This window comes from Paroedura picta, chromosome 4, assembly GCF_049243985.1.
Source record: "Paroedura picta isolate Pp20150507F chromosome 4, Ppicta_v3.0, whole genome shotgun sequence".
NCBI classification, from domain to species: Eukaryota; Metazoa; Chordata; class Lepidosauria; order Squamata; family Gekkonidae; genus Paroedura; species Paroedura picta.
Window position 1 is genome coordinate 127785644 of NC_135372.1, and position 19682 is coordinate 127805325.

A 19682-nucleotide genomic window follows, 5' to 3' on the forward strand; every position below is an offset into this window, starting at 1 on the left:
AGCAAAATAAACAGGAATTACAGAGAATGTTTTGCTCATCAAATCACAGCTGACTTATGGTGACCCCATGGGGTTTTCAAGACAAGAGATATTCAGGGGCGGTTTGCTATTGCTGCCCTCTGTGGCATAACGAGGGTTGCCAACCTCCAGGGGGCAACTGGTGATCTGTTATTACAACTAATCTTCAGACCGTTGGAATCAATTCACCCAGAGAAAATGGCTGCTTCAGATTATGTGGCATTATACCCTGCTCAAGTCTCTCCCCTCCCCAAATTCTGCTCTCCCTCAAATCTCCGGGTATTTCCCAATGTAGAACTGGCAACCCTAGTCGTAACCTTAGACTTCCTTGGTGGTCTCTCACCCGAATATTAACCTGGGCTGACCCTGCTTAGTTCTGAGAGCTGACAAGAATGGGCTAGTCTGGTCTATTCAGGTCAGGACATGCGGCAATTACCAGACATTATTTTTCAACTGATGATTTACTATTTATTTACTTTCCGTATTCTTATTGGTCCCACGCAGTTTTCCAGGAAAGTGGGGTTAATAGAGGAAACGGCATAATCCATGCTTTGGCTACGTTAGGTAGCTGCATTTTTGGCAAGTTCCATTGACTGACATTTGTAGATTCATTGTCAGCTTTCTATATAAGGAGATTACCGTAACCGTTTATTTTAGAGCTCTGCCTTATTCCTGGCATCTGTTTATTTATCTTTCTTTCACTCACGGAGAGCAGAGAAAATTCAGACAAGAGGGAAAATAGATTTTCAACAGCAGCATCAAAGGCTGGGTGGCCTGAAGCAGTGATAGTCAACCTGTGGTCCTCCAGATGTCCATGGACTACAATTCCCACGAGCCCCTGCCAGCAAACGCTGGCAGGGGCTCATGGGAATTGTAGTCCATGGACATCTGGAGGACCACAGGTTGACTACCCCTGGCCTGAAGGATGCCATCCCCACCCCTCCCAATTTTCAAAACATCAGGTAAATGCTTTAATTGTATCAAATAATCCTATTTGTATAAATTTCCATCCCAAGAATTCCCAGTAATAATTCCTGGAGACCTTCAGGCCCCACCTGGAAGTCGGCATTCCTAGATGGCAGGCTGTTTTCAGGGTCCCTCGAAATCCAGTTCAATGACTTTTCACACCGGATTGCCAACCTCCAGGGGATGTGAATGGAGAACTCTTGCAATTTTGTCTCCACACTAGACAAAATGGCTGCTTTGGAGGGTGCATTCTATGGCAGTATAACCTGCTGAGGTCCCTCCCCTCTAGGGTTGCCAGCTCTGGGTTGGGAAATTCTTGGAGATTTGGGGAGGGCAGGTTTTTCAGAGGAGTGGGACTTCAGTGAGTTCTAATGCCATGGAGTCCACTTTCCAAAGCAGCTGTGTTATCCTTGGGAACTGATCTCTGGAGGCAAGTTGAAATTCTGAGAGCCCTCCAGGCAGTGCCTGGAGATTGGCACCCCTACTCCCCTCCTCAAACCCTGCCCTCTCCAGGAGTTACCACCAAATCTTCAGGAATTTCCAAATCCAGAGTTGACAACTTTACAAATTGCAGTCGTGGATTAATGGGACACACCATGTGGTTCAAAATTTATTTTGGAAGAGACAAGGCCAGGCTTTCTCAACCAGGGAATTAATTGAGTGAGAATTAATTAATTTTGTGTGTGTGTAATTAAATATTTTTTCAAGTGATATGACCTTATATGGTCATGTCGCACCCCCCCCCCCAAAAAAAAAATAAATGGCCAATGATAGGCCTGGAAGGGTGGGAAGAGGAGGGGCCCAAAGGTGGGCTTCCCAACCATATTCGCATGATCATGCCACTTGTTTCAGGGGTTTCTCAATGTTAAAAAAGTTGAGAAAGGCTGGACTAGACAAAGGAAATGAAACATGTCTATGTAATCCATTGATTCTTCCACAAGATGAAGAAAAGATTTAGTCTGTGCAACCAAATGTATTAATCAAAAAGTAATGTCAACATACAGTACAATTATATAATTTCAAAGTTAAAGGCTCCTGTGAACACAAAATCTCCCCCTGCAGAGATGAGTGCTGGCTGCATCTCTGAATGAATCACTGTTCAGGCTTCCCTTCCAATCAGCATTTGTTGGGATAGGTAATGGCACCACATCTCTCCATCCGGTGTGATTCAATAGCTTCCTAATATCTAATGCAACAACAGAGCAGATTTACCTGCCCAGAGAGGAGACACACCCATAACAAGGTCTCTTGTAAAAATGGTGGAGAGAGCTACTCTTCAGAATGAGTCACTCTTTAAAAGCAAACCTTCAGGATATAAAAGTGAAGCATGCCTCTAATTTTAATTCAAAGAGAAAAAATTATTTCAGCTAGCCAAAGTTTCAGAAATACTATCCTGGCTTTTGTTTGCTTGTAATGCATTCGCCATAAATGCTTTCTTGGAAATTACAGCATTGCTGAATGAAGCACTGAATCACGTTGGCTCTTTGTAGTAAACATCGTGCAAAGCGCAAGTTACCGTCAGCGGTAAGAAAGAAAACAGGGAGGATCCCAATACCCCAAGGATGCATCAAGAGCTGCCGACATGCTATCAGGCTTGTTTAACACAAGGCTATCTTCCTGTTAAATAGAAACAGAGATGTTGATGCGGAATAATGGAACAAATCATGTACAGTCTGATTGCAAGAAGTGCGCTGATTGGGAATGGCAACTTCACCACTTGAAAATGTAGACTCTCAATACAGCTCTTAGCAGTTTCATCTTTCACATCCTTCTAAGCCTATTGACCCTGTTATAATTGTACGGACTGTCTTCTTAAAGTGTTGCTTGTTAGTCAAAGGTAACTTGGTGTAGATGAAGGGCAGCCACTAGCCAGCTTGTGTTGTGGTTAGGAGTGCCAACTTCTAATCGGCTTGATTCCCCGCTCCCCCACATGCAGCCAGCTGGGTGACCTTGGGCTTGCCACAGCACTGATAAAGCTGTTCTGACCAAGCAGTAATATCAGGGCTCTCTGAACCTCACCTCCCTCACAGGGTGTCTGTTGTGGGGAGAGGAAAGGGAAGGTGATTGGAAGCCACTTTGAGACTCCTTTGGGTAAAGAAAAGCAGTATATAAGAACCAACTCTTCTTCTTCAGGAAGATTGCTGTGTTGGTCTGCAGTAGAACAGCTAGATTCAAATTCAGTAACAAGGTATGACATCTGCGCATGGAAAAAACAGTTCAGATATGAAATCAGCTAAGAAAATCAGGGCTGCCTTCACAGATCATATATTTAAATATATAGCTGAAACGTTTTCAAAGCATACTGCTAAGAAGTATTTCAAACTAGCAGCATTGATTAATGTTCTATATTGCCTCTCTAGACCTGCTTGAGGCACTTCACACCGACCGATCTGTTAGTTAGTGTATTCATTAGAGATTTGGGACTGGTAGCAGCTCACTCTTGAAGGTATTTTTAAAGCTCGAATTGCCAGTTAGTGTACATTTGAGGACAGGTTCAAGGACGGCAGATTAAGGCCTAGTCCATTCGCCACGCTGAGACTTCTCATCTAGAAGAAGAGTTGGTTCTTATATGCCGCTTTTCCCTACCCAAAGGAGGCTCAAAGCGGCTTACAGTTGCCTTCCCATTCCTCTCCCCACAACAGACACCCTGTGGGGTGGGTGAGGCTGAGAGAGCCCTGATATCACTGCTCGGTCAGAACAGTTTTATCAGTGCCGTGGCGAGCCCAAGGTCACCCAGCTGGCTGCATGTGGGGGAGCGCAGAATCGAACCCGGCATGCCAGATTAGAGGTCCGCACTCCTAACCACTACACCAAACTGGCTCTAGAGTTACCAGACCCCCTCATGGAGGTCCCCTGCCAGGCCTCACCTCCCTACCACCTTTCTGCTGAACAGCAAAGGTGGAACTTAACCCCACAAAAGAGGGAGATCCATCTGATGCGCAGTGCCCACATGACTCAAAAGCAATGTCATCACCAGAATTAATTTATCCTGGCACCACATGCAGCATGGTTCCAGGGGGCTTGCAGCGCCGTATAGATATTTTTAGGTGACCTTTTTTTTTTCTTATGCTAAGGAAATTTAAGTTCGGGATAATACTAGTAAATTGTTTAGCAAAGTGAAATGGTCAGTTGTTTCCCAAGCTCGAACGATCCCCTGGAAGGGGTGCCCCGCAGTTATTTGTACGGCACAAGTAACAATACCAGTTGTGCTTTGCTAAGACACTGTGAATCCTTAAACTGGCTCTGGTGCTACGAGCCCGACAAATCCTTAAACCGGGCCTGGCCATCATCTTGGGGCAACTTTCTGGAATTTGGGGGAAAACTCTATAATAGAAGCCAAATTTATCATAGAGTATTTACCCAAATGCCAGAGCATCCTCCTGGCATCCTGGATGTGATGATGTCACTTCTGGATCACATAGACAGTGATGTGAACATGTTGCTGTACATCGGATGGGCCTCTCTGCTGCTCCTGGGATGTCTCCCCTACCCCCTCTGGTTGTGGAGAGATCTGGCTACCATATTCCTGACCTGTGTGTCCTGTCTAACTTGTGTCCTCCTTCCCCCCATGATCTGGCTCTTTCTAGTCCCTCCATGGAGGATAAAAGGATAGTGACAAACTCCATAAGCAGAAGGCATGATATACGATTCTCTGTTATTTTTGTGAGTCTCGCTCTATGTGGTACCGTAGTAGCAAAGTAGCACATAGGATTAGGTGCTGGGAATCTGATGCTGGTGCAATGTTGCTGCTGTGATGCAAGCACACCGAAGAGAAGTGTTGTTGAGTCGTGTGTGTGTGTGTGTGTGAGGGAGGGAGGGAGGGAGGGAGAGAGAGAGAGAGCATCATAGAATCAGAGTAGGAAGGGACCTCCTGGGTCATCTAGTCCAACCCCCACACAATGCAGGACACTCACAACCCTATCGCTGTAATCTGCCACCCCCTTGAACCTTCACAGAATCAGCCTCTCCGTCAAAAAGCTATCCAGCCTCTGTTTAAAAATTCCCAGAGGGAGGGAGGGAGGGGGAGAGAGAGAGAATTGGAACAAGATAAGTAAGCCTCTGGGGACGGTGGTATACAAATACAAATACAAATACAAATACAAATACAAATACAAATACAAATACAAATACAAATACAAATACAAATACAAATACAAATACAAATACAAATACAAATACAAATACAACACACCAGAGAAGCATAGGCATCTGTCGGTAAATTAAGGAGAGGAGGAGAGCTACTTGAAGGCAGTTCTAGCAAGAAACTAGACTCTGCAGACTCAGCTTGGAGTACCTCACCCAGACTTGGATGAGGCTCAGAAGCCCAGGACACTTCATAGCTGCTTCTATATGTGGTTTCTTGTGGGCCTTTTGAGTTCATTGTTATTGCCAACACCAGCTCAGTCCTTCCACAAACACTAAATATTTTAGTGAAAGGTCTCCCCATTAGGGGCGGCAAATAATATGTGCAACAGTACAAGCTAGTTTGGCATCTGTCTATAGGGTTGTGGGTACATCTTCCAGGACTGACAAAAAAAACAACAACATCCTTTTAGACGCTACTTGGCCAGGGCACATCATCCTGTTTTGTGGTGTGGTAGTTAAGTGTGCTGGATTATACCTCAGAAACCCAAACTCAAGTTCTCCACTCAACCATGAAGCTTGCCAAGTAACCCTGGGACAGTCGGTTTTTCTCAGTCTAAACCCCACATTTCATGGTTCTGAGGAAGACAATAGAGGAGGGGAGACTGATACACACCTTAGAAGATAAAAATGTGCCAAATAAGCCAATCCACAGGCATTCAACCGATAGTTCCCAGGAGTATGGCGGTAGGGGCACCAATGACTCAAAGGATAGTTCTGGGATACATAACTGCATAAATATGTGTGGTTATGTTGATCTTTCCTAGGCAGAGAAATTTTACTTTATCACTTTGAATTGTGACACAGGAAGTCTCCAGATCTGTTTTGTCTGCCACCGAATCTAATAAATTGATGGGACAGGTTTTTTGCCAAAGTACGAACTTTTCATATTCTGGTTTTTTGGTTATCTTTTTTAAAAATCCTGTCTTCACTAAAATCTGAAGGAACGTAAATTCTCTGCACTTCCAGATTTGAAATCATGTACATCCAATTATTTTCCCATCTCTGGGAGGGAAAGTAGGTTGATCAGCTTCCAATCTTCCCATATTGGATGATGGATAGGAGGTAATACCATTAACATCCTTCCGTTTTGAGGGACCTAAACGGGAACAACTCTGCTTAGGACCCCACTGAAAATTACATGTGAATTCATATTATCTGCTAGTTTCATGGCTTATCCACGAAACCTGTTTTTAACCCTTAACTCCCTAAATCCCTTCTTCCTATCCAATGTTTCAACTACTGTTTGTCTGTATTTTTAGTTTTGATTTTAATCGTTCTCGTGTGTGTTTTTATACCACTTCTTTTAGCAGCAGCACTGCTGGAGCAGGGCAGGGCACAAATATCGAGTCTCTAGCAGTGCGATCCAAAACCCAGTTAGACCCCTGAGACATCTCAGACCATTGACTTCAATGGACTTAGAAGGCTGTTAGGAGGGCAGCTGCCAGGTGAATGAATGGCTCCAGATGGGATACCTCCCCTTTTAATAATTTCTCAGAAGACAGACTTATGACAGGTACATGCCGCTTCTCACACAGTCTGAGAAAAGCCACACCTAATGACATTTCCTTTTCGGTACAACTGCTTAAGGTACAGGAAGGATTTCCTGCTTTGCAGTTCTGCGTCTTCTGTCTTTCACTTTTGCCCTGACCTGGGTAGCCCAAGCTTGCCCATCCTCATCAGATCTTGGAAGCAGGGTTGGCTCTAGTTCGCACTAGAGGGGAGACCACCAAGGAAGTCTAGAGCCACAACACACAGAGGCAGGCAATGGGAAACCACCTCTGAAGACCTCTCGCCTTGAAAAATCTGAGATTACCACAAGGCAGCTGCAATTTGATGGCACTTTCTTCCCCCACTATCTATCTCTTTTTTAAAAAAAAAGCTTGAAGAAAAAGAGCATTGTGGTCATGCCACTGCAATCCACCTGAAGTCAGAGTGCATTCTTTTTTCGCCATGTGGGCTCCAACCACCCAAGTGATGTCAATGTTGATCAGTGGGAGCGATCAGGGATATGGAAAAGGGCTCTGGGGTAAGTTGAACCCCCCCCCAATTCTATTAGCCAGCATTGCAGGGACACAGTTCAGTGTGGCCAACAATGGGCATTAGCTCACCCACTGCATCAACCCCCTTCAAACTGGAAGCAATGCTGGAGAACGCAACTCGTCAGTTGACAGAAACTACCATGGCTGAGGGATGGGTCTGGGCCAAGCAGAGCAAATGGGACCAGGCTCTGCTTGCTCCTGGCCCCCAGTGACCCTCTAAAACAGTGGCCCACTAGGAAGTTTCCCTGTCAGTTAAATCAGAGGTAGTCAACCTGTGGTCCTCCAGGTGTCCATGGACTACAATTCCCATGAGCCCCTGCCAGCAAACGCTGGCAGGGGCTCATGGGAATTGTAGTCCATGGACACCTGGAGGACCACAGGTTGACTACCCCTGAGTTAAATGGCTAATCCACCCCTGCCAATCACCACACGACTTCCTTTTCTATGGCTGCTGCTCTGCAAAATTCACACCACCAATATGCCTGCCAAGGACATTTCCCTGGAACTTTTTAGGAAAGTAGTAAAGAATGTTTAATAGGGTTGGTTGCTTTTCTAGCCATCTGCTTCTTCATGACGTTTTCTAGCAGTCTGCTTTTAATCAAGTTAAAAACGTACTGCACCTTTTCAGATTGTTATTGTCTTAGCTATTACTGCCTAATTTACTTTTGAAGGCCTTGGCAGGCCCAAAGGTGGAATGTACATTTTAAAACAAGGATGTATTAGAGACAAGGGCCGCCAAACCTGCATCATGTATTTGTGCTCTGGTCTGTCTGGTTAGTTTTTAGATGGGACACCAGCAAGGATGTTCAGGGTCAAGATGTAGAGGAAGGCAATGGCAAACCATCTCTGGCCTTGAAAACCTTATGGGTCACCATAAGTCAGCTGTGACTTGGCTGCACTTTCTGCCTGCCTGATGTTCTTGCCTTAAGCAAAGGTTCCAGGTGTCCTGCTTCACACACACACACACACACACACACACACACTTCTTTTTAAACACTCTTTGTCTAAAATGTGGTGTAAATTCTTTACTATCTTATTGCAGCATGCAAACATACACCCTTCTTGGTAGTCATTAGGAAGGGAGGGAAATAATGCTGATTTTCTTGATATGCGGACAGCACTGATAACCTTTCCAATACCTGTATTTTCTTCTGTTTATCACCTTGCTCCCGTTTCAGGGTTGGTCCCAGTACAAGGTAGCACAAGCCAGCTGTCTCAGGAGGTAGGTGCTGGTTGCTACTATGTAAAGCACAGATTTATTTACAGCCAGGTGCTAACAAAGGACAATGTGTCAGACAATGTGGAGCTTCAAAATAGCTTCCATAGACATGCTGTTACACTGTATACTCCAAAGCATTGATGATTATAAGTTATAAACAGAACAGTTTTAACTATGCTGTGGCAAGCCTTTGCATATTGGTGAAGAAATTTATTGCATACTGGTGAATACATTTATTATTATTATTATTATTATTATTATTATTATTATTATTATTATTATTATTATTATTATTATTATTATTATACTTTTATACTTTTATACCGCTGTTCCCTTAGGTTCATGGCGGTTTACAAGATAAATATTACAATAATACCCATAGTTAAAACCATTAAGACCAATCCACACTTAAAAAAAAATCATTTCCGTATGTGCTTTATGTCATTTTGGCTGGTCCTAACAAAACATGTCTGTTTTTATTGGACTCCCACTTTTGTATCACAAATACACGGTGTGAACCCTCCTATCCAAAGATGCCAACCTCCAGCCAGTTCCTGGAGATTTCCTGGAATTCTAGCCCACCTCCAGACTACAATTCCCAGGATTATACCTGATCTCCAGACTGCAGAGATCAGTTCCCTTGGAAAGAAAGCAAACAAACAAATTCTAGGGCACGCTACCCCAACGGGGTCCCTCCCCAACCCCAGGCTGTACCCCCAAATGGCCAAGCCTTTCCCAAGTGGCGACCCTACTCCTCCGCACCCATTTGCTGATGTGCCTACAAATCCCCCAGAGAAGGCGAGCCTGAGAAACCCTCTGCTCGTGCTCATGGTGCTCGGCCTCTCTCCCAGGGGAACAAATCTTGACTCCACCGTTCCGACCCACAAAGTTTACTGGAAATACGAGCACGCTTCCGCGGACCCCGGATTTGTCCTGCTGCCTCCGACCAACACGGCTAGCCGCTGGAATCCAGGCCGCCTTTTCGGAAGAGAAGCCTCCCTCCCTCCCCTTCCCTTCAGCGGCGGGCGCGGAGGCCGGCCTTCCCTCCCTCCCTGGCCGGCCTGGGCGCGGAGGCCGTCCCGGAAGGCGCGTGGGCCGGGCGGCCTGCGTCGCTTCCCGTGGGCCGGGGCAGGGCGGAGGCGGAGGCGGGCGCCAGGCGCGGGGAGGCGCCGTCGTCGTCGGGGCTCGGGGCTGGCAGCAGGAGCCGCGGCGGCGCTCGCGGGGGAAGCAGAGCAGCCGCGGGAGTCGCGGCGGCCGAGGCTGGGGCGCGGGGCGGCCAGGCCGGGCCATGGAGATCGAGAAGGAGTTCCACCGGCTCGACGAGGCCGACAGCTGGGCCGCCATCTACCAGGTGAGCAGCGCCGCGCCGCAAGGAAGGAAGGAAGGAGGGAAGGCAGGGAAGGCGGGCGAGGCGCAGCGGCGGCGGCGGGCCTTGGCGGCCGGGGAGACGAGCGAGGGCAGCCGCTTGGCCCATTGTCCGGCCGGGGCCCCTGCCTTCTCTCCGCGCCCCCTCTGGCTCGCCCGCCGCCGGCTCCGGGGCGTCCTCGGCCGCTCTTTGTGCTCGGCCGCCGCTTCTGCCGAAGGAGCCCCGCGCTCGCCGACGGAGCGGGCTGGCCTGGCGTGGCCTGGCGGGCGCTTTCGCTTTGGAGAGGATGCGCCGCGTTAAAAATAGAGCGTGTTGGGTTGCCTGTCAGAGAGCGGAGCAGGAAAAGGCGGCCCGCTCGATGCGCTCGTGTCGCGGCGGCGAGAAGGGGCCCTGCCGCGTGCTCTTCCCCGGCTCCGGAGGGCAGCCCCGGCGCCGGGAACCGCTTGTGCGGTGGCTTCTCAGAAAGAGCCCGCTCGGGAAAGCAAACCGGCAGGCTCGAAATGTGCCCCGCGAAGCGATGCGGCTCAAGAAATGCCCGGAAGGGGGGGGGGGAAATAAGAGCATGTGTACATTTGCACACAGGTTGTAGGCACGATGGCTCCCGTGCGTGCAGGGCTGCTGCGTTGCTTTCATCCAGTCCCCTCGGGGTGGAATTCGGCCTCAGTTCTCCAGGCTTTTCCCATATAGCTGAGGCTTGGGTAGCTCTCCCCGTCCTTGTGTGCAGTTTGCTTAGGGGTAGTCAACCTGTGGTCCTCCAGATGTCCATGGACTACAATCCCCATGAGCCCCTGCCAGCATTCGCTGGCAGGGGCTCATGGGAATTGTAGTCCATGGACATCTGGAGGACCACAGGTTGACTTACCCCTCTAATTAACAGCTTTCTTCACAGAGCCCCTGGAGCTGGTTTATAATGATCAGGGGGACTTATCCGTTCACTCCGCTTGGGGAAAACAATAATCCTAATCCTTTCTGACTCCCCCTGATGGCAGAGAGAGCTGCCCATTTGGGCTGCTTCTGTGCATGCTTGTCTCCCCTGAATGGCCTTTTTTTTCTGTGCCTTTTCCTAAAGCTGCCTTTCCGTCCTTCCACAACTGCTAAAGAGATCTGTTGGGGGAGCGCTGGGTATTATTCCCAAGCATTTCCGTTCAACAGACATTTTTATGCGGCCTCTTGCTGCCCCAGTGGGCTTTCTCCTCCCTGCCGTTTAAAGGGGTAGAAGAATTGTGACCTGGCGTCTGAATGATCTTAGTATTTTGGGGGGGGGAATTATTTCTGACAGGGGAGGGTATAATCCTGTAAATGGATTTTCTTTTAGTAGGGATTGTCAGTCATGACAACTTTGACTTAAGAGATTGTTTACTTCAAGGTACCAGCATTTGTCTAAAGTTGAAGAAAGACCGTTTTTCTTTGCTTGTATTTTTAATAAGTTTCCTGGGCTGTGTTTCCCTCCAAATAAACTACAGATGGTAGATGGTAGACTACAAGAACACATATCTAGCCTAAGGTGACCAGATTTTAACACTGGTAAAGTGGGACACCATTCACCGGGGAGGGGGGGGTTTCTTGATTTAAAATTTGGTCTATATGGAGCAACAAAAAGTTTCATAGAACACATAGAACGCAAAAATAGTATTGTAATATATATTTTTAATTTCAACATAAGTACAATTTGCCAGGTGCCCCCAGATGTCCCTCCAAAAGTGGGACAATCGGGTCACCTTAATCTAAGGTGATGCACAGAGTTAAAGTGGGCTGGTTCTAAGGTTTAATTTTATATCTTTTAACATAGTGTGACTGTTATAGCATTCTGCTGCCTCAAGGTTGTTTTTTTTTGTGAATTGACATTATTGGGGGGGGGGGAACAACATGGACAGGGTTGGTGCTTACCGAGCCCTCTGATGGTCTCTCTTTTGGGTTGGAGTTTTGTGAACTCCATTTTAATGGATATTGATGGGTTTTCAGTTCATATGCTGCCAGGCTAAATCAATATTTGAGATTGGGCTTTGTTGCTATTCACTCTGTAGGGAAGGTGAATGAGTTTATCCCTTGCCATGGGGATTTTGGAGAATGGAAAACTTGCAAAATCAATTTTTTTTTTGCCTTCAGTCATGCTATGAGGAAAACCTTTTGCGAAACTGGTTCAATAGGGATGTGCTTACTTGATTCAGATTAAGGGTGGGGGAGTTGCTTTTTTTTTTTTTTTTTTTTTTTGCTAATTCTTGAAACAGATTGTGTTGGCAAAAATACCCAGAATATGACTTTGCATAATATATTACGCTGGTGTGGCTAAAGTGTTTGGTAATGCTCAGATGGTGAATCATATCAGCAAAATTAAGGAAACTGGATAAACCAACTGTTTTCCTTTTGGTGTTTTTGCTCCATTGTGCTTCGTACAGTATTGCTAATGAACTCTGTGGGGTCTTATTAAATGGCACAGTGGGTGTTTTTAGGAACACAGTGCAGGCCTTAATCTCTTTAAAATGTACATATTCTCTAAAACTGTGGTTCCCAACCTTTTTATCACTGGGGACCGGTCAACGCTTGACAATTCTACTGAGGACCGGGGGGAGTAGGTAGTCTTTTGCCGAGGGACGTCACCACCTGAGCCCCAGCTCCATTTGCTTTCCTGCTCGTGCCCCTGACTTCCTGCTGCCCACTGGGGGGCGCTGCCAGCAGCATATGTGCAGTGCCACGCCAAGGGGGAGCCCCAGCCATGGTGGCCGCTGCAGAGCACCAAAGGCGAGCCAGTGGCAGGGCAGCCCCTGAGGCAACAGCTGGGGAGGAGGACGAGGAGGAGCCGCGGCCTGGTACCGACTGATCCACGGACCGGGGGTTGGGGACCGCTGCTCTAGAACCACAGCTCTCTGGTTTAGCTCTGTGCAAAAACACCCATGGGCTTGAACACATTGGTATTTTAGTATACCATGGACCTGAAGACTTTTTAGCTCTCAACATTGCTAGATGGAGAAGATCATAGCTTAGCTTCACAGTGTAACAACCCCCTTCCTTTTTAATCAGTCCACAAACATCAAAACTATGTGTTCAGATTTGCATGGCTCTTTAGTTGGGCTGTGTGCATGTTCCACTCATTGTATTGGTTTGGAGTTGCATAGTGGTAGGGTTGGGACAGCTCCCCTTGCCTAGTCTGTGCACTTTCATCAAGCCAGTTTTCAGTTGTCTCTTTATACTGCTTGTAGCCTCCTTTTTCTTGTGTCCTCTCAGGCAGTGGGCCATCCCTTGCTTTCTTCTTGGCTTTCTAGCCCTTCTTCAGGTGTCCCAAATGGATTTTCTGGGTGTGCTCAGTCATAACCTGTGGAAATCCCTTTGTTGATCCTTGCTAGTTCAGACATGGCCGTGTGGAGACTAGCATGACATCAGGTGATTCTCAAAAAAGGACTGTTACACAAAAGTCCGTTTCAGATTATGCCTCTCTTTTCCTGTTCCTGGTTTGTTACCAAAGCATAAGCCAGCACAAAAGGGAAGCTGCCGTTTAGATAAGCTTTTTATCCAATCTGTAAATGATCTTGACAGGAATTGTTTGGTTGTTTTCTTCTGAACATCTCCCACGATATAGTTGGCACTAAATAAATATTAGGGTGAGTTTTTTTTTCTTACAAGTTGTATAATTGAGAGTGGCTTTGTTAGAACTTTTTTTTGCCATTGTTGTAATATTGGCCTTAAGTAGCATGGCTTGGAGATTATGGATGAAGTTTGTGCATGCTGAATCATCTCTGCTATGGAGTGGGCTTCCTCTTCTGCTTTCATTTTTCTTTGTGCAAGGACCCTGTTTGGACACTCTTGCCATATAGAGGATGGAGCAGAGTTATTCTCTCTTGCCCCGGAGGGATGGAACAGAACCAATGGGATGAAATTAATTCAAAAGAAATTCTGTCTAAACATTAGGAAGAAGTTCCTGACAGTTAGAGCGGTTTCTCAGTGGAACAGGCTTCCTCGGGAGGTGGTGGGTTCTCCATCTTTGGAAATTTTAAAACAGAGGCTGGATAGCCATCTGACGGAGAGGCTGATTCTGTGAAGGTTCAAGGGGGTGGCAGGTTACAGTGGATGAGTGATAGGGATGTGAGTGTGCTGCATAGTGCATGGGGTTGGATTAGATCAACCCTTCCAACTCTGTTATTCTATGATTCTATGCACAAACAGAAGTGCTAGCATAAGGGAAAGTGTGCTATATAACAGAGACTTTGGCACAGGAAGAAGTTATTCATTGGATGCAAACCACATGTCTTCAATCAGCTCTCTATAGAAAAACCTTGTTGTGTAAACATTACCTCTGTTGGGATGTGCAAGATATTTGTTCTTCTGTGCAAGATGTTAGATACGGTGACATTTTATGGTGATTTATTTTTTGCTCTGCTTTGCTGTTGGAAATCATGCGAAGCCTGACTGATTTCCATAGTCAAAGGCAATAATATTCCATAGACAAATGACAATTATTGCACAACTTGGATTATTATAGCGTAGGCCTTACAGCCTTGCAAAACGTCAAACAGAGCTTTTCATGGTTAGCGAGTCAAGTCACTTGGGGGTCCTCATACCCTTTAATTTAAAGCTCAGGTAGGGCGTGCTTAAAGTAGACTTGCTAGGACATCCACAAAAGCTTCAAGCCTACACAAGCTCACTTTCCCACGTATCTGTCATTCATGTGTGGCATATCAAGGGTCAGAAAAGAACCAGCTGTCTAACTGTTTGCAAAAGCTTTTCTGCTGTGTTGCCAGTTGGTGATTCTCATTTGCCATAGGATAGAAGGCAAGGGGGCTGGTCGGTAGCTTATTGTAAAGCTCCCAGCTGCCTTTGGTGAATGAGGCCATCAGAATAAGAGTTGGTTCTTATATGTCACATTTCTGTACACAAAGGAGTCTCAGAGTGTCTTACATTCGCCTTCCCTTTCCTCTCCCCACAACAGACACCATGTGAGGGAGGTGAGGCTGAGAGAGCCCTGATATTACTGAAGAAGAAGAGTTGGTTCTTATATGCTGCTTTTCTCTACCCGAAGGAGTCTCAAAGTAGCTTATCGTCACCTTCCCTTTCCTCTCCCCACAACAGACACCCTGTGAGGTGGGTGAGGCTGAGAGAGCCCTGATATTACTGATGAAGAAGAAGAGTTGGTTCTTATATGCCACTTTTCTCTACCCGAAGGAGTCTCAGAGTGTCTTACATTCGCCTTCCCTTTCCTCTTCCCGCAACAGACACCCTGTGAGGTAGGTGAGGCTGAGAGAGTCCTGATATTACTGCTCTGTGAGAACAGCTCTGACAGGACTGTGATGAACCCAAAGTCACCCAGCTGGCTGCATGTGGGGAAGGAGCAGGGAATCAAACCCAGCTTGCCAGATTAAAAGTCCGCACTCCTAACCCCTACACCAAACTGGAGTGTGGGAAGCTGTCCCTGTGGTAACAAAATCATTGTGTAGCAGGAGGTGTGAGCCAAAGGCAGGGCCTTTAAATGGGAGTGTAGAAGGGATGTTGGGAGTTTCTCTGGGAATTCCAGAAATGGGCCAATTGGTGGCAGTGTGCCGTGGGGAAGCGCAGAATCAAACCCAGCTCACCAGATTAGAAGTCCACAGTCCTATCCACTACACCAAGCTGGCTCTCACTTTTCCATCATGCCTGGATCCAGCTGAGCCTTCCTCCAGTGAATAACTGCCATTGATTTCACCTATGGAGGTGATGTATGGTCATTACCTTTACGGGCATTGGAAGCAGCTGGCCCGTGATAGCCAACTGATGATTCACGATTTGCAAGGATAGTGCCAGCATTTTAGCGTGCTTTGTTGTATTTATATCCCACCTTTCTTCATTCGTACTCTGGAACTGCTTGTTAAGAACTGAAGCGCTTTTATTCCTTTCCCATTTGGACATTGGTGAACTGCAGCCAACCAAGAACAGCAGCAGTCTTTCAAAACAATGAAAATTGAGTATTTTGAAAAACAGTGTTGAAAACCCCAAAAGAACCTGTTCTTTTTCTTTCTGAGAAGGATCACATATTCATTTCATGTTCCTGTTACATGGTGTGACAAAAATGAATATGACATGGAGTTCTCGGTGGAAGTACTTTGGCATTTGGGTGCCAGATGGTTTGCCATAAATTCTCCAGGGCATCAGAGGTTGGGAAGGATGCCCAGGACTAAAGCAAGGAAGCCAGTCTGTTTTCCAGCCTGGACCAGCATCTTTACAAAAATACTTCAGTAGCGTGCCACTTTTCTTGAGGATCCTGGGGTCTCATTCTTGCAAACTACTTATTAGGTGCAAAATTTGTGTCTTACAAGGGAAGGCTCCCATGACAAAATGCTGCCCTCAGAAGGTTAAATATATATATATATATTTAATATGAGCATGGCAGGGTGAAGGCTAGCCTAAGACCCTTCTCCCTGAAATTTAGCTTTGGTGTGTAGCCTTGAGAATAATACACTGACTAAATAGGAACCCTGGTATGTGATGCATTGCCAAGCCTTGTTAATGGCACACACAGGTTAGAAAATTCTTATCTCAGGAGTGGATGATTGACATACTGGTCACACAAATATCTCTAGTATTTCATTAAGAATGAAGAGAATTCACTCAAGGTGAAGAGGTATTGAGCAATAGCTGGTGGATAGGGAAAGTTTTCATGTTTGACCTGGCCTTTTATGTAGGTACTAGGGACCAAGGCCATTGCATTCAGGAATACAACGGGCGCTAGATTGGGGTGGACCTGGAAAGGCTGCAGGCAGCTGTTAGGGAACTCACTGGCAGGGGCAGCTCGCACATAGCAGGGATCTGCAGCCTCCAAGCCTCAGAGGGCCGTGCAAGAGAAGAGGGTGGTCAGGGGTGGGGGACAGAAGGTGACTGGCTGGCCGCTGGACAGACAGGCAAGCCAGTTGGAGGAGGAGGCACTCAGAGGCGGGACAGCCGCCCTGAGTGGGTGTTAAGCGCTGAGTGGCATTTAAGCCATGAGACACGCTCCTCCTCCAAAGCCTTACCAGAAATATATTATGTGGAACAGATTTTATCCGGGGGGGTGAGGCAGGGCAGACGAGAAGTAAGATATTAAGAGAGCTTCCAACTGTAGTTGCAGATAAGAGTGGTAAAAAGATTTCTGATGCTCTGAAGGGGAAATTATCAGTACATAATATACAGAGGCAGGGAACTTGTAATCTGTGTGCAACCACCAAAGCCCTTAGAATCCCGAGCAATGATTTCATCTTTCAGGTATCACAATGGCAAAGATAATTTTGAATGCAGAAGTCCTGTGAAATGTGCAGTATTCAGTAATACTGTTGTAAGTTGTAATCACCTACAACACTTTCTGAAAGAGCTGGTAGTGATCTCCACAGGGTGTTATGTAGGAATTCTCAGACGTGAAGAGTATGTCTGGCACCGTTTAGTGCTGGAAGGCTTGATTATGGTTTTAAAATGCTGGAATGCTGACTGATACTACGCTAATTTCTTTTCTGGGCACAGGTGTTGAAATATACAAAAAACCCATTAAAGCTTAGGACAAAATTGACTATGAACAACATTTCACTCTTCTGATGCAGTCCTGACAGCAGTTTGTACAGGACTTAATCATACATGGAACGATCCATAATAGTAAAAGCTGGCCTTGTTGGAAAATGAGAGCTTGGATTCTTTAGATTTACAGGGGTAGTCAAACTGCGGCCCTCCAGATGTCCATGGACTACAATTCCCATGAGCCTCTGCCAGCATTTGCTGGCAGGGGCTCTTGGGAATTATAGTCCATGGACATCTGGAGGGCCACAGTTTGATTACCCCTGCTTTAGAAGATTAAAGGCACAAATTGTACAACTGTAATTTCGTTTCTCATGGCCACAATTTACTACTGACCATCAGCATTGAGACCTGGAATGCGTATATTTTTTCAGTTGGAAACTAGAAACTAAACATGTGTTATTTGGAAACTTGTATCTCAAAAATCTGTGTGAGAATCTGTTGAAGGACAGAGAGGTTTGGGACCCATTAATTTTGAAAGGAACCCTCTAATCTGCCTGTAACTTTTCCAGTGTTAATTTTAATGGGTTCTTATTTTTAAAATGAATTCATCATTTTTTTTTTGTTCAAAGCGAGGGTGACTCATCCTCTCCAGACTGAAATGCCACATGCAAATTTGTTCCTAAAAACTACAAAATGTTGAGAAGTATACTTAAACCCAGTACTTTGGCCAACTCTTTCTAAGAGAACAAACTCTTCCAGAATTGTATACTTAAAAAACAAAACAAAACCTCTTTCTGGCATCACTGTAACAAAGAAATAGACATTTGCACTGTTTGCATATTAAATAATCTTCCATCAAATACTTGGGTTTTTTATTCAGTAAAATTCTCATCCTTTTATGTCCTGTGTCTGGTTATAGGCAGCACCTAAATTTGATTAGAGGACCTGATTTGCATAGCCCAGGCAATCTCAATCTCATCAAATTTTGTAAACTAAGCAGGATCAGTCTTTTGATGGGCGACCATGCAGAACCAGGCCATGGAAAACCACTTCTTAAGTGTCTCTTGCCTTGATAACCCTGTGGGATTGCTCTGTTGCCTGGAATGATCGTAAAAAACACATTGATTTTATCTTAGTAATTTAAATGAAGAGGGATTTCTATTTATCGTCATGACTGCAAGCTGTATGAAGTATTCTGTAAGTTATTAGGCATGTGGTATGATGACACTACATAATTTAAGAATCAAGGAACAACCCTGCTGGCATGGAGCAAAGTATTTTTTTCTGAGTAGCTCTGCAGTCTTTTTTTCTGGGTAAGTATTTCTGGGAAGCTCAGAAGCAAGGCATGGGGGAGACCACCCTGTCTCATGCTTCTGGATATCGATATCCTATTTAGATATTGATAGATTCCCGAGTTTATCGTAATTTTAAGCCACTTAAGCTAGCAGCTTTCATCACAAGTTGCTTTTGTATGTGTGTGAAGAAGCACTTTCTTTTGTCTACCCTGAACATACATAAGAATTGATTTCATTGAGTGACTCCAAGTTCTAAGCTTATGAAAGGAAGGGGAAAATAAACCTCTACTCTCTTCCTTCATAATTTTATTTTGCTCTTTTTCAAAAATGACAAAACCCCAAACTTCTTAGCTTTTTCTCACAGGGAGGTACTCCAGTACTTTGAACTCTTCACTTGGCCTTACTCTGCATCTTTTCCAGAATTAGGATATCTTTTTTCGAGATGTGATGCTGGGCGAGTAGCATTCCAAATGTGTATTGCCATGGAGTTGTTAAGTCTAGTAAGGTTATCATTTTAACATTTTATCCCTTCCTATAAACACTAAGGTAAAGGTAGAGCCTCTGGTGGCGCAGAGTGGTAAGGCAGCAGACATGCAGTCTGAAAGCTCTGCCCATGAGGCTGGGAGTTCAATCCCAGCAGCCGGCTCAAGGTTGACTCAGCCTTCCATCCTTCCGAGGTCGGTGAAATGAGTACCCAGCTTGCCGGGGGGTAAACGGTAATGACTGGGGAAGGCACTGGCAAACCACCCCGTATTGAGTCTGCCATGAAAACGCTAGAGGGCGTCATCCCAAGGGTCAGACATGACTCGGTGCTTGCACAGGGGATACCTTTACCTTTACAAACACTGAATTTGCTTGATGCTGAGCCTTTGGAATGGTTTGTTAAGGGACTGCATAGCTGGCTCAAAGTTAACCAGCAAAGTTTATTGATGAGCACAATATGCCTAGCTTTGTTTCTTGCCCATTAAAGTTTTACTTTATTATGTGCCTTTGGGTCCTTTTTACAGTATAATTTTTGTACACATATTGATTTTCTCCAGTGTTTACTGTAATTAGCACTGGATAAGTTGAAGGTCACTGTTTATTGTCAAGTAAATCCTGTGTTAGATTTCTGGGCAATAGATACTTGGGAAGTTTTTTCCCCCCTTAAATCACAAAAAATGCCAGCCATAGGAAGCAGGATTACA

At 45.7% G+C, this 19682-nt stretch overlaps 1 protein-coding gene across 1 annotated transcript in view; it reads left to right on the forward strand.

The window, feature by feature from the left end:
* The first annotated feature begins 9517 nt into the window (after nucleotides 1-9517).
* PTPN1 (protein tyrosine phosphatase non-receptor type 1) overlaps nucleotides 9518-19682 on the forward strand; it is a 90265-nt gene continuing 80100 nt past the window's right edge. Inside the window, exon 1 of the mRNA XM_077335605.1 lies at nucleotides 9518-9739. Within this exon, the coding sequence (XP_077191720.1) occupies nucleotides 9677-9739 (63 nt within the window). The 5' untranslated portion in view covers nucleotides 9518-9676. The remainder of the gene's footprint in view (nucleotides 9740-19682) is intronic.